A 12,954-nucleotide genomic window follows, 5' to 3' on the forward strand; every position below is an offset into this window, starting at 1 on the left:
AGAAATCAGTTATTGTTATGTTAATATAGCAATTTAAATGCCCTCTATTCTGTACACTCAAGAGGCACTCTCATCACTTAAAAGCACTGTGAAAAATTATTTATTATTATGTTTAACAAACTGCTATTCTTTGGCAGGAGAGCAATGTATAGCCACAAATATATGCCCAAAATAAGTAATAACCATTAAAGGAGCATAAAATGCAGAATTAAAATGGTCACATTAGTAATTTAACTGTACCACTGTTTTTTAAGCATGTTAGAGTATTCTTTAATATATGCTAAAGCTAGAAGTAGAGTGAAAAAAATATTAATGGTTAGGTCATTTTGCCGGAAATTATCAAATTCAAAGAGAGACCTATTTCCATTTTTTACCTGGTATAATATGGTAGAATATGTCTAAATTCCTGGCTTCATCTCATGAGAAGGCACTGTGACTGTGACATGATGAGGCCTCTGGGGCTTCATTTATTCCACTTGGTCTTACACATAGGCTGTCTATTTTGACCATAATATGTACTTTAAGGTGAATTTATAACAATGGTTTCCTAATTTTACTTCAAATTTTTCCACTCTTATAGATAATTAATCTATATAGTGCTTTTAAAACAGGATAAAAAAAGACTAAATTCCCTGTCATAAACTTTATACAATGAAAGCTAAGTATATTGTCTCTATATTTCTTTTCTTTTTGAATCCTTACTGTTTTTCCTAAAACTCATCATATTCATTAATAGAAATATTCATTCATTCATCCAACAAATATATTTTTGTGGAAAATGCTGTTTTGGTCACTAGAGACATAGAAGTAATCAAAACATTTATTTAGTCAACAAAAGTCTATTGCATCATGTGCCAGGCATCTTTCTAGACACTTGTGATACACCAAAGAGTAAAGGCTCTTTACCTCCTGAAGCTTATAATCCAGCAAGTTGGAGGAGGTTAGCAGAAACTAAACAATAAATATAAATAAGTAAATCATTTGTCATGTTAGAAGATGATAAATGCTATTGAAGAAAAAAATTAGAGAAACACAAAAGGATCAAGAGTCCTAAGGAGACATAGGGATGGAGACAGTTTGCACTTTTAAATAAGGTGGTCAAGATCGGCGTCCTTGAAATTGTTGAGGTTTTTAGTCATGTCGGTTACTAGGGGAAGAGCATTCCAAGCAGAAGGAAGAACTAAGCAAAGACTGTAACTTGGGACACTGAATGACTTATTAGAGGAACAATGAGTTTGCCAGTGTGGCTGAAGCAAGAGAGGAAATGGGAGAATAGTAGGACAGAATTCAGAGAGGTAAAGGCATGGGGGAAGGGAAGGGGAGTAGGGAAGGGGAGGGGGAATAGGGCAGTGGTTATTGCTCACTGTAAGTTTTCACTCTTGTGCTGAGTAGAATGAAAAACCATTGTAGTGTTTTGAGCAGAGGAATAACTTTATCTATCAAGTAACAAGATCACCATGGATCACTCTGGTTGTTTTAAGAATGAACATAAAAGGACAAAGTTAGAAGCAAAGAGACCAGTTAGGAGGTTATTACAGTGATTCTGGTGAGAGTAGATGATGCAGACAAGGGCTGGTGTTGAGCAGGAAAAACCAGCTACCAATCCTAGGTGAGGATTTGCATGGAGGATGGCAAAGATCATAACAGTACCAACCACCAGAAGTCAGAGCCCACATACCTCAGCCTATTGCATCTTCTGGGGTTTCAGAGTCAGCAAAGAGGACTGAGGACAAGGAGCTCCTTGACATTACAGGAGGTAGCATACATGGGTAAGGTTCACATGTACTACAAAGATAAAGCAAACATGTTTTCCCAATAGATTGCCCCTGCTCTGCTCATAGAATCTTCCTCTGGTTCCCATCTCACCCAGAGTAAAAGTCAAAACTCTACGGTGATCTCAAGAACCCACATCATCTGCCCATCTATATCCACTCCCATCCTCTTTCTGTAGTTCATTCCGTTCTAGCCACACTGGGTCCCCTTGAAAATTCTAAACCCACTTGTGTCTCCCAACCTTTGATCTTTCCAACTGGAACAACACTACTCACAGAAAGGAGAAGAGAGGCAGCAAGATCAGCATCTGTAGCCTGCACAAAACTCCCATGGCTAGGGAATTGGTCCTTCCTGGTAGCAGAGGCAGGACAATGGACTGCACGCACACCTCTCAAGCTGCAGGGGAAGACCTATTCTCTTCCCATGAGGGGCAGATACACTGGTGGGTCTGGCCAGGTGACATATAGCACATGCAATACAAGGAAGTTCACTGCATACCTAGAACAGGGAAAAGGTTTCTCCTAATAAGGAAGAAGAATCTGGGGCCAAGTTATAGCTTGACACCTAGCTTCCATGTAGGGGAATATTCCAGATGCAGGACATTGACTGGGCAATCCTGGAGAGGGTTGGCAGTTTGCATGAAGGCTGCTTCCCCAACAGGTGACAGCAATAGACAGCATGAAAATGAGTCATATTTATTCTTTTGCAAAGATAAGGCAAACATGTTTTTCTAATAGACTCAATAGGAGATGGGAGAAAAAGAGAGGACTTGGTGGTGACTGCAAAGTTTTTCAGCCTGTGGAAGCATATGGAAGGATGGAGTTTTTACCAACTGAGCTGGTGAAGGTTGAAGGTGAAACAGATTTGGGGAAGAGGCACAGGAATTTGGTTTTGAACATTCGAGTTTGGTTGGACTGCCTATTTGATATTCAAGCAGGAAAATGGAGTAGCATTTGAATATACAAGAATATACAGGTTAAGCCTGGGATAGGAAGAATATTTAGGAATATATATTTTAGTGAGTGAGACAGACAACAAACAAAATACATATTACATAGCAGGAATAAAAGACCTCTCTGATGAAGTGATATGTGAAGAGATCTTTAAAGATACATTCTTAGTCACCTTTGATGATCCTCCCCTCTGACTCCACAGGTGATCTCATCCAGTGTTACAATTTTTCATAGAAAACATCCATGCACTGACTACTCCTGACTGCAGGCTCATGCAACAGCCTAAGAGACTTAACTTTGACATCTCACAAGTTACCTCAAACTTTGTTTCCAAAACCCAGTTCTTTATTTTACCCCATCCTAATCCCAAATCTGTTTCCTCTGAAGATTCCCCCTTTTCTATAAATAGCAACACCATTCTTCTAATTGAAGACCAAAATTCTTAAAGTCATGCTTGAGTCTATGCTTTTGGTCACATATCACGTATTAATCCATTGAAAGAATACGACCAATTCTCACAACCTTCACTGCTAACACCCTGGTCCAAGCCAGCATTATCATCCACCTGGATTACTTAAAAGCCTCTATAATTCATCTCTTTAATTTTATCCTTTACACCTACAGTCTGGCTTTTACAAGAAAACAGAGGGATGCGTTGAAAATGTGAGATCATGCCACTCCTCTGCTCAGCACCTTCATAGGGTCCCCATCTCACCCAGAGTAAAAGCCAAAGTCCTGCAATGATCTCAAGAACCCGCATTATCTCAAGAGCTCATATCATCCTTCCACCTACACCCACCCCCATCTTCTTGCTGTAGCCTATTCAATTCTAGCTACAACGGGTGGCTTTAAAAATCCTATACCCACTTGTGTCTCCCAGTTTTTGATTTTTCTGTTTCCTTTGTCAAGTGAACACATAATTTATGCTTTCATTCTGGGTTTGGCTCCCCCTAGTATATGCTTGACCCAAATACTGCATGTGACATCTTATACTGAACAATTTTTCATTGTCTCTCTGAAATTCAAATTTACCTGGGTAGGTGAAAAATTCGGGAGATGGATGATGGTGAGAGTTGCACAACAATGTGAATATACTTAGTGCCACTGAACTGTACAGTTAAATATGATTAAAATAGTATGTTTTATATTATGTGACTTTTACCACAATAAACAAATTTTTTAAATTAAAAGAAAATAATAAAGTGCATTCCAAAGGGAAAAATTTTTAACTGGGTACCCTGTATTTCATCTGGCAACTCTAACTGTGGGGAAGTGGGAAGGAAAAATGGATGCTGAGCAGGCAAGCAAAAATTGTCCACTACAGGAAGCTAAGAAAGGCTTTACACAGACCACCAGGATCATGGGATGAACAGGTTGCCAGCAAATGTTTACAGGTAACTTCTCTGTTCAGAAACCTTTGATGACTCTCTGTCATTCTGTTTAGTACCCAAAGTTCATGCTATTTCATATGAGAAGCTAAGGACATCTTAATGTATGCTGGCCCTCCCTTTCAGGTCTCATATCCTCCCATTTCCCCACAGCACATCTTTTGCTCTGCACACAGGGCTACTCATAATCCCCCTGCAGAGAATGCCTCCCTGCCTTTGCTCATGTTGTTTCCCCTTCCTGGAATAACTACCCCCTCCCTTATTTTACTTGAAATATAATTGCTTACCTTTAAAAACCCAACTCAAAGAGTGTCACAAAAGGTATCTTCTTTCTGCTTCCATAACACAAATATGTAAGCAAAACATAACTCTATGATAATATTTCATTTCAGTACTTAATAACTGCTTGTTTGTGTGTCACTTCTCTGCTTGATGAAAATTTCCTTAATGTCGGGAATGTATCATCATATTTTTTAAAAATCCTAAAACCTAATTTCTTCCATTTGGCACATAGTAGGTGTTCAATAAATAATTATTGATTGAATCAAAATATATATTTAAAACATTTTATCATCTGAGCCTTTTTTGCCTTTGAAAACTAGTAATTTAAGTGTATACTTCTACACTTTAAAAGAAAAAAAATTGAAGTCTTTATAAACTTATGTTAAGAAATAACTTCTTGGTATAACACCAAAAGCACATAAAGGAAAAAAATGATAAATTGGACTTCATTAAAATTAAAAACACTTTCAAACAGCGCCATCAGGAAAGTAAAAAAGGTAATAGAAATACTGGAAAGAACTATTTGTAAGTCATATATCTGACAAAGGACTTGTATCCAAAATATATATAAGCAATTCTTATAACTCAATAATAAAAGACAAATAACCCAATTAGTAAATGGGCAAATACTTTGAATGGACATTTCCCCAAAGTAAATACACCAAACGTCAATAGGCATAAGAAAAGATGCTCAACATAATTAGTCATTAGGAATTACAAATCAAAACCACAAGGAGATTCCACTTCATACCCACAAGAATGGCTGTAATAAAAAGACAAGTTTTGGTGAGGATGTGGGGAATTGGAACTCTCGTGATTGCTGGTGGGAATGTAAAATGGGGCAACCACTTTGGGAAATATTTCTTCAAAATGTTAAACATAGAATTATCATATGATCCAGCAATTCTTCTCCTAGGAATCTCCTAGGAGTTCCACAAGAACTGAAAACGTATGTCCACACAAAGGCTTGTACACAAACGTTCACAGGAGCATTATTCACAGTAGTCAAAAGGTGAAAACTGTTGAAATGTCTATTAACTGATGAATATATAAATTACATGTAGAATATTCACATGGTAAAACACTATTCAGCAATAAAAGATATGAAATACTGATAATATGCCACAACATGAATGACTCTCAGAAACATTATATTCAGTGAATAAAGCCAATCACAAAAGACTATTCTGTGATTCCATTTATGTGAAAGGTACATAATATGCAAATCTATATTGAAAGAAAGTAGATTTGTGGCTGCCTGGGGCTGGGTGTGGGGGTCTGCTCTTAGGGGACTGCTAATGGGTATGAGGTTTCTGTTAGGGGTAATGAGAATATTCTCAAATTAGATTACATCGATAGTTGCACAACTCTTTAAGTATTCTAAACACCGTTGACATTTACACTTGAAATGGTTGAACTTTATGGTATGTAAATTAGATCTCGATAAAGCTATTTAAAATAAGCATTGGGTTTTCCTTTAATTCACTCATTTGCCCTTTATGTTAAAGTGCCACAATTTATTTTAAAGGTAGACCAAGATAATAATGATTTGGAACAAAGTTATATATTCTTTTTCTAAGGTATACACCACAGGTTTAAGATGACCTTTCCACTCCGAACTTATGAAAACACATATTAAGCTCAGCACAAAATATATTTAAGGTGAATTGAACAGATGAAATATTACACATTTTTAAACATATAATGTCAATTAGCACTTCAGAGAAAAATTGACTGTTCAAAAATTTTCCATGGGTAGTACTAAATTCCAAAGTAGCATAAAGACTATGCAGTATACATCTGTTACTTAAAGGAATTGAAGAGGTTAACATTTTGAAAGTGTTTTATTTTTGTTGTCTGATTACTGTTTATATTTACTTAAACTTCTCTTACCTTGAGCCCATTAAAAAAATTGCAACTTTTAGACAAGATTTTAATGGACTTCAGGTGCACAGATTTGGAATAATCATTTTTCTAATTAGAAAATTAACATCATTCAGTTGTACTGAACAAATATTTGTAGAATTTATACACGTGTGTGTGTGTGTGTATTGTTGTATGTATATTCATATAGCTATACACACTACATTCTTGTTACTTGTCAATACCATCCAGCATGTGTTATTTTATCATTTTGATTTTTATGTTCTGATTAAAAGTAATATGGTAAAGGGTAGATGAAATGACCTGGGAATTCAATGTTCTGCATTTTAATTCAAATCAACTTCGTGTAATTACCTAAGTCTCAGTTTCTCCAAAGTTCTTAAGGACTCAAATCTTAAATGTAATTTTTCAATGACATAAAACATTTTTCACTGCAAAAATGTATTTTCTAATGATTTTTGTAGTTTCTAAAAATTGCCATTTTTTAATTGACTAGAGGAAATTCTCAATGTGAGGAGGCAGAAATTCTATTAAAGCTTAAGGTTACCTCATTACTTGTAAGTGGTGTACAGAGTTCGAAGATATTTTATTATTACAGAAATCCTGCTATTATTACAGAAATCCTGTAATATCATACCTCAGTTATCCCAAATTTGGACATAATTGATTGGCAATTCACTCTAGCCTTTCTCCCTAAATCAGTTCTCAAGTGCTGTCTAATGAATATAAATAGGCTTTTCCCAGTTCAATGTACAGATAATGGTATCTTATATAAATGTCACTATCAATGTTTTTGGGTTTTGTGTTCATAAAAACTGTCTAAAATGTTGGGTTTTTATTAGCTTCACAATAATACTGCTCTGCATTGTATGTGGTATTGCACGCCCCAACGGAGGGGTTTAACTTTGGAAAAGCAGTTCCCTTCCACTAAGAGCAATTGCTAGGCATGTTCTCAGCTCTGATCCCTCCGCAAGCAAGCAATCCCAGCAGTTAGGGGAATCAAGACTCTGAAGGAGCAACTGGTCAACTGATCTTTGATCCTTTCCAACATCTCTTACACCTTTCACTAGATAATAAGAAGTTTGGGACCTGCAATACAAACGTTCAGTAATATTTTCGAAGTACTAATTCTGCAGATCCAACTGGTATCTTAAGATGCTATCTTAAGACTGACTCTGTCTTTCTCTGCCCCCTTTTTTTTTTTTTTTTTTTTTTTTTTTTTTTTTTTGCGGTATGCGGGCCTCTCACTGCCGTGGTCTCTCCCATTGCGGAGCACAGGCTCCGGATGCGCAGGCTCACTGGCCATGGCTCACGGGCCCAGCCGCTCCGCAGCATGTGGGATCTTCCCAGACCGGGGCACAAACCCGCATCCCCCGCATTGGCAGGCAGACTCCCAACCACTGTGCCACCAGGGAAGCCGTCTCTGCCCTTTTAATTTTGATTTGTCCAACTGTTTCTCCACGTGTTAGGTAACTGGACTTACCAATACCTCTTGCCATTTCTTTGCTTTCCCATTCTCTCTATTTTATCTTTCTCACTGCTTTTGTGTTGCTTTCTATACTCCTCCTTTTATCCTACAGTCAGTTTTGTTTAATATGACATTTGCATTCCAAAATATCTTGAGTTATGCAAAATTGCAAAATAAAAAACACAGGGCTTATGGGGGAAAGGGGTTTGCAGTACAACACTAAAACCTTTATCAATGACTTTTAAAAGAAATAGAACACTATTTCTAAATACTATTTCTAGTATTTCTAATACTAAAAATAGTAGCACAGTTTTACACATGTTAAATGGTTAAGGATTGCATAACTGCTGTGTTAAATTTAACTCTTTACTTTGAAAAAGATCTGAAGTATGCTGATCACAGTGGGTGTCAGAAGGGCTATAGCTGTGAGCTATTGTGAAGTGGTGGGAGGAGGAGTATCTAGAATCAGACAGGTGTAACACAGATATGGATGGGCTGACTCAAAGCGCTTGATGAAGTGTGAGGTTGGAGTTAGATGTTTGAGGAAAGTGCATGTGTGCATTTTGTATATTCCTACACTGATTGATTCAGCTAGGTCTGGTTTTCTGTGTTCAGCCAGTGATTATCAGGAATGAGATTGTACATAAGAAAACACAGAAGTTACATTATGTTCAAATTGTTTCTTAATGTATCTATCATGCTAGAATGAATTCATATTTTCCAAACAAGCATTCTAGCAGAATTGATAGTACTTTTTTTGCTTTTTCTCCATACTTTCCTATTTCTAGTTTATTGTGATCTTTTTCTCTTAGCACTTATTTCTCCCCAGTTCCTGCACTGTCTTCACCACAAAATGTCTCCAATGCAGCTAGGCTGTAGGTCATCCTTCTGAAGACATGAGTTACCCTGGTTTCCAGGCAGCCCCTTCAAAAAGAGGAAAAATCAGTCTCAACGTATTTAAACTCTTCAGCCTCTTTCCTGTGGATTGTGTGCACTCATGACTTTTATGTTGATAGCAATATAGAAAGCAAGACTTTTCTATGCTATACCTTTGTTCCAGCTAGGTCAGATTCACAGCAGGAATAACTTTCTTTAAAAGAAAAGTGTAAGTTTTCTTTTACTGAGAGTCATTGAAAATAAGACTTGCAAATTCACAAAGGATCTTGAATAAAAATAGAAAATAGTACATAGTTTCTGTGCCCTTATTTATTATTTAATAATAATATGCTGTGTTACATAAATATTTATTTATAATAAATTTTATACATTATTGATTAAAAATAGCTGCCACTTATTGAATGTTTATGCTATATCCATGTTTTGTGCTAAACTGTGTATAATGTAGCATATATAATAGCTTCCAGTTCAAATGCATCTATTAACCTATTTGAAAATTACTGATCTACCTTTATATTTTAATGTCAATTAAGAGTTTTCTCAGAAACTTAGTTTTCCTCCAAAGCTATTTCTGTTAGAGTTCTTATTTCTCAGTATGAAATCTTTATCAGTCTCATATCTTTAAGTTCATGAATTTTAAATTAAAGATGAAGAAAATTCTAAATGCAGTTTCTTTCTCTTTTCCTGCAGCGTTTGTCCAATGGTTCTATAGATTCAACTGATGAAACAAGTCAAATAGTTGAACTACAAGAATTGCTTGAAAAACAAAACTACGAAATGGCCCAAATGAAAGAACGTTTAGCAACCCTTTCTTCCCGAGTGGGAGAGGTGGAACAGGAAGCAGAGACAGCAAGAAAGGATCTCATTAAAACAGAAGAAATGAACACTAAGTATCAAAGGGACATCAGGGAGGTAAGTCATTCACAACACTTTCAGTCTTTGCTTCCTGAATGCTGTCTCTGAGATGCTTTTTCCATAATTTCCCCTAATGGCATATACTCTTTACCTTTTCTCAGAAGACTGTAAATCAGTGTGCATTACATTAGTTATGAAACTTGTTCACTAAGGCAAAAATAGTTTACTTCATCACCCCTTTAAATATGTATGGAAAGAAAATGTTGGTATCAAATCTCAGAAGTAATAAAAACTACAGGTTTTTAAATGAATTTTTAAATGTTTTAAGCTGTTAATTTTAAATAACCCTAGATTCGGGTACGAATAATGAATTGCTATACTCTTAGCAGATGGGAATACTCAAAGACATTACTTTAAAAATATCCCTCTTATTTTGGTTTTCTATCTGTGAATGTGAAAGTACATGTGTGAAAGTGGGAACCTTTCTTTCTCTATATGTTCAGTTCTTACTAAACTTAACATCACTTCATCTATTTGAAAAAGTGGGTACTTTAAAGTTACGACAAAAATTACAAGGAGATGTCTTATTTGTGATATTGCCGAATCATCTTACCAGCTAAGGTGAAAAGTTCAGAATCTTTTCACTGTTATCACTCTATTTAATCAAAAAGAAAATTATCTATATTTATGAAAATTTTATTTTGTGACTTTTTGCCTTTTCCATTTTTACGTTCTTTTAAATCATATTTTTATTTTTTAAATCTTTTGTACATCATTAACTAGCTGTTATTGGAGTTGACTCTATGTATCCAATTCTTTTCTTCAAATTCTCCTTTGAGCCCATTTTATCATACTTTTGCCTCCACGGTCCCATCAAAACTGTGCTTATCCAGTTTGACCTCCATGTTGCTGAATCCAGGAGACACTTCTCAGTCCTTTGAAGCACTTGATCTAATTACCACTTCCTGGTGTATTTCTTCACTTGGCTAATAGCACACTACACTGTTCCTGATTTTCCTTCATTTTTACTTGCTACCCGCATCTCAGGCTCCTTTACTGGCTCTACTTCTCATCCCCAACCATGAAATGCCTTCCCTCCTCAGTTTACCTTAACTCCACTGGTAAATTCATGCCGTTTCATGGCTCCAAAAACTACCTGTGGTCTTATGATTCCCAATTTATATCTCCACCTTGTCCATCTCTCCTGATTTCCAGATGCCTGTATCTAGATCTCTAACAGGTATCTCAAAATTAACATTCTCAAGACTGTTTTCCTGATATTTCCCCCAAGGAGCCAGACCTAATTGCAGTCTTACATATCTCAGCTGACGGCAACTCCATTATTGGTGCTTAGACCAAAAACCTTGGAACTGTCCTTGGTACCTCTCTTTCACTCACACACTGCATTTGCTTCATCCATAAGTCTTATTACTTCCAACTTCAAAATATATCTGTCCTGTGACCTCTTCACACACTCTTCATGGCTTTGTCTTATTTCGCACAACCACCATCTCTCATTGGATTAGTCTAATAGTCTATACTCAACACAGCAGCCTGAGTGACCTGTTGCAGTGTAAGTCAGCTCAAATCACTTTCTTCTTAAAACTCTTCAATGGCTACCTCTTCCACTTACAGTAAAATCAAAGTCCTTGCAGCGGTCAACAACCCTGTACAATCTCTACTCCCACCCTCTGACCTCCGGGAATTCATCTACTACTCTTTCACTTTAATCCACTCAGTTCAGTTACTGTGGCCTCTTAAGCAAGCCAGATCTGTTCTGTTGCATTTTCTTTTCCTTCTGCCTTTTACTCAAATGTCTTAGTGAAGTGTTCCCTAACCATGGTATTTTACACATATACACTCTCCTTCTTCTTTCATTTTTTAAAAATCTCACAGAATTACTGCCATCTGACACAGTATGTACTTTGCTGATTTACTTGTTTGTCATATGCTTCCCTCTCCACTGTATATAAAGATTCATAAGAGCTGGTTTTTTTTGTTTTGTCTAGTTTTGTTCATTGCTCTATTTTAATCACGTACACAACTACTGAGTATATAGTAGGCACTCAAAAGCTCTTGTGGAAAGGATGGATATTTATGGGTGTTAGGTGTAAACATCAAAAGGCACGGATGAAATCAGAATATGTCCCCAAACAGTGCCCACTATCTCAGAGTAAGGTAGATAATCCATGAAGTGGTTCTGTCACCGCACAGATAATGATACACCTTTTTATGAGTTAACAGTTCGGGAATGCATCTCTCATCTTCACTCCTCCCACAACCCAAACTCAGAGAATTTATAAAGCAGAAGAAGTTTAACCCCTCTTCTATATTACTGTTAAGGAACACTAAGATTTTTGACTAGTAAACCACCAGGGCCATTTCTTGAGCTTTTGCTCATTTTCTATTTCTTCATTCTCTTAGTCCCACAGATTTAGCTGTTTTTCTTTCACTTAACACTCACCTACTCTATTAATGCTTGTTTAATCCAGTGTCATTTGCAGGTAGAGCCCAGTGTCTCCAGCTCTCCCTTTCTTATGACCTAAGTAAAAATAACCCTTTGATCCTAATAGTCTTTGGATGTAGGTGACAAAAAGCTAAGTCAGATTTAAAATGTCAATCATCTATCTGATGCCAATTTTTTTTTTTTATAATTAGGAATACCTTCTCATAGGTAAGGTGTTCTGCTTTCACCAGGAATTCTTTTTTTTTCAATTTATTTATTTATTTGTTTTTATTTTTGGCTGTGTTGGGTCTTCATTGCTGTGCGCGGGCTTTCTCTAGTTGCAGTGAGCAGGGGCTACTCTTAGTTGTTGCGTGCAGGCTTCTCATTGCGGTGGCTTCTCTTGTTGTGGAGCACGGGCTTTAGGCATGCAGGCTTCAGTAGTTGTGGCATACGAGCCTCAGTACTTGTGGCTCGTGGGCTCTAGAGTGCAGGCTCAGTAGTTGTGGTGCACAAGCTTAGTTGCTCCACAGCATGTGGGATCTTCCCGGACCAGAGATGGAACCTGTGTCCCTTGCATTGGCAGGTGGATTCTTAACCACTGCGCCGCCAGGGAAACCCCTCACCAGGCCACCAGGGAAACCCCTCACCAGGCCCTCACCAGGCCCCTCTTTTACAATATAACTATTCTTATCAGCTCTATAAGTTCTGGGTAGTTATATCTTAGAAGAATTTCACGAGAGAGGAATATTTCTCATCATTCACTTTTGAGGGGGCTTGCAAACACAAACGTCTTCAAAGCCAGGCAAACAATATAAATGTGTGAAGTGCCAGGTGTAACAGTAGGAAGTGACAGGGTTAGTGAGACCTGGACAAGGAGCCTATACTCTGTCTGACTTTTTAGATGCATCACGTGTGTGTGTGTGTGTGTGTGTGTGTGTGTGTGTATTAAGCATACTGTGAAGGCCAAGTAAAATATTTCCCATAAGATTCAAGATGCAGGTCATGGGA

The 12,954-nt window shown here is 37.0% G+C and overlaps 1 protein-coding gene across 11 annotated transcripts in view; it reads left to right on the forward strand.

Moving 5' to 3' along the window:
- The window catches only part of PPFIA2 (PTPRF interacting protein alpha 2), a 407,328-nt gene that overhangs the window by 278,552 nt on the left and 115,822 nt on the right, over positions 1-12,954 (forward strand). For all 11 annotated transcript variants that reach the window (XM_060111668.1, XM_060111670.1, XM_060111669.1 and 8 more), the window contains one exon: positions 9,336-9,557. In XM_060111668.1, coding sequence (XP_059967651.1) covers positions 9,336-9,557 — 222 coding nt within the window. The remainder of the gene's footprint in view (positions 1-9,335; positions 9,558-12,954) is intronic.

Source organism: Mesoplodon densirostris, chromosome 11 (genome assembly GCF_025265405.1).
Source record: "Mesoplodon densirostris isolate mMesDen1 chromosome 11, mMesDen1 primary haplotype, whole genome shotgun sequence".
NCBI classification, from domain to species: Eukaryota; Metazoa; Chordata; class Mammalia; order Artiodactyla; family Ziphiidae; genus Mesoplodon; species Mesoplodon densirostris.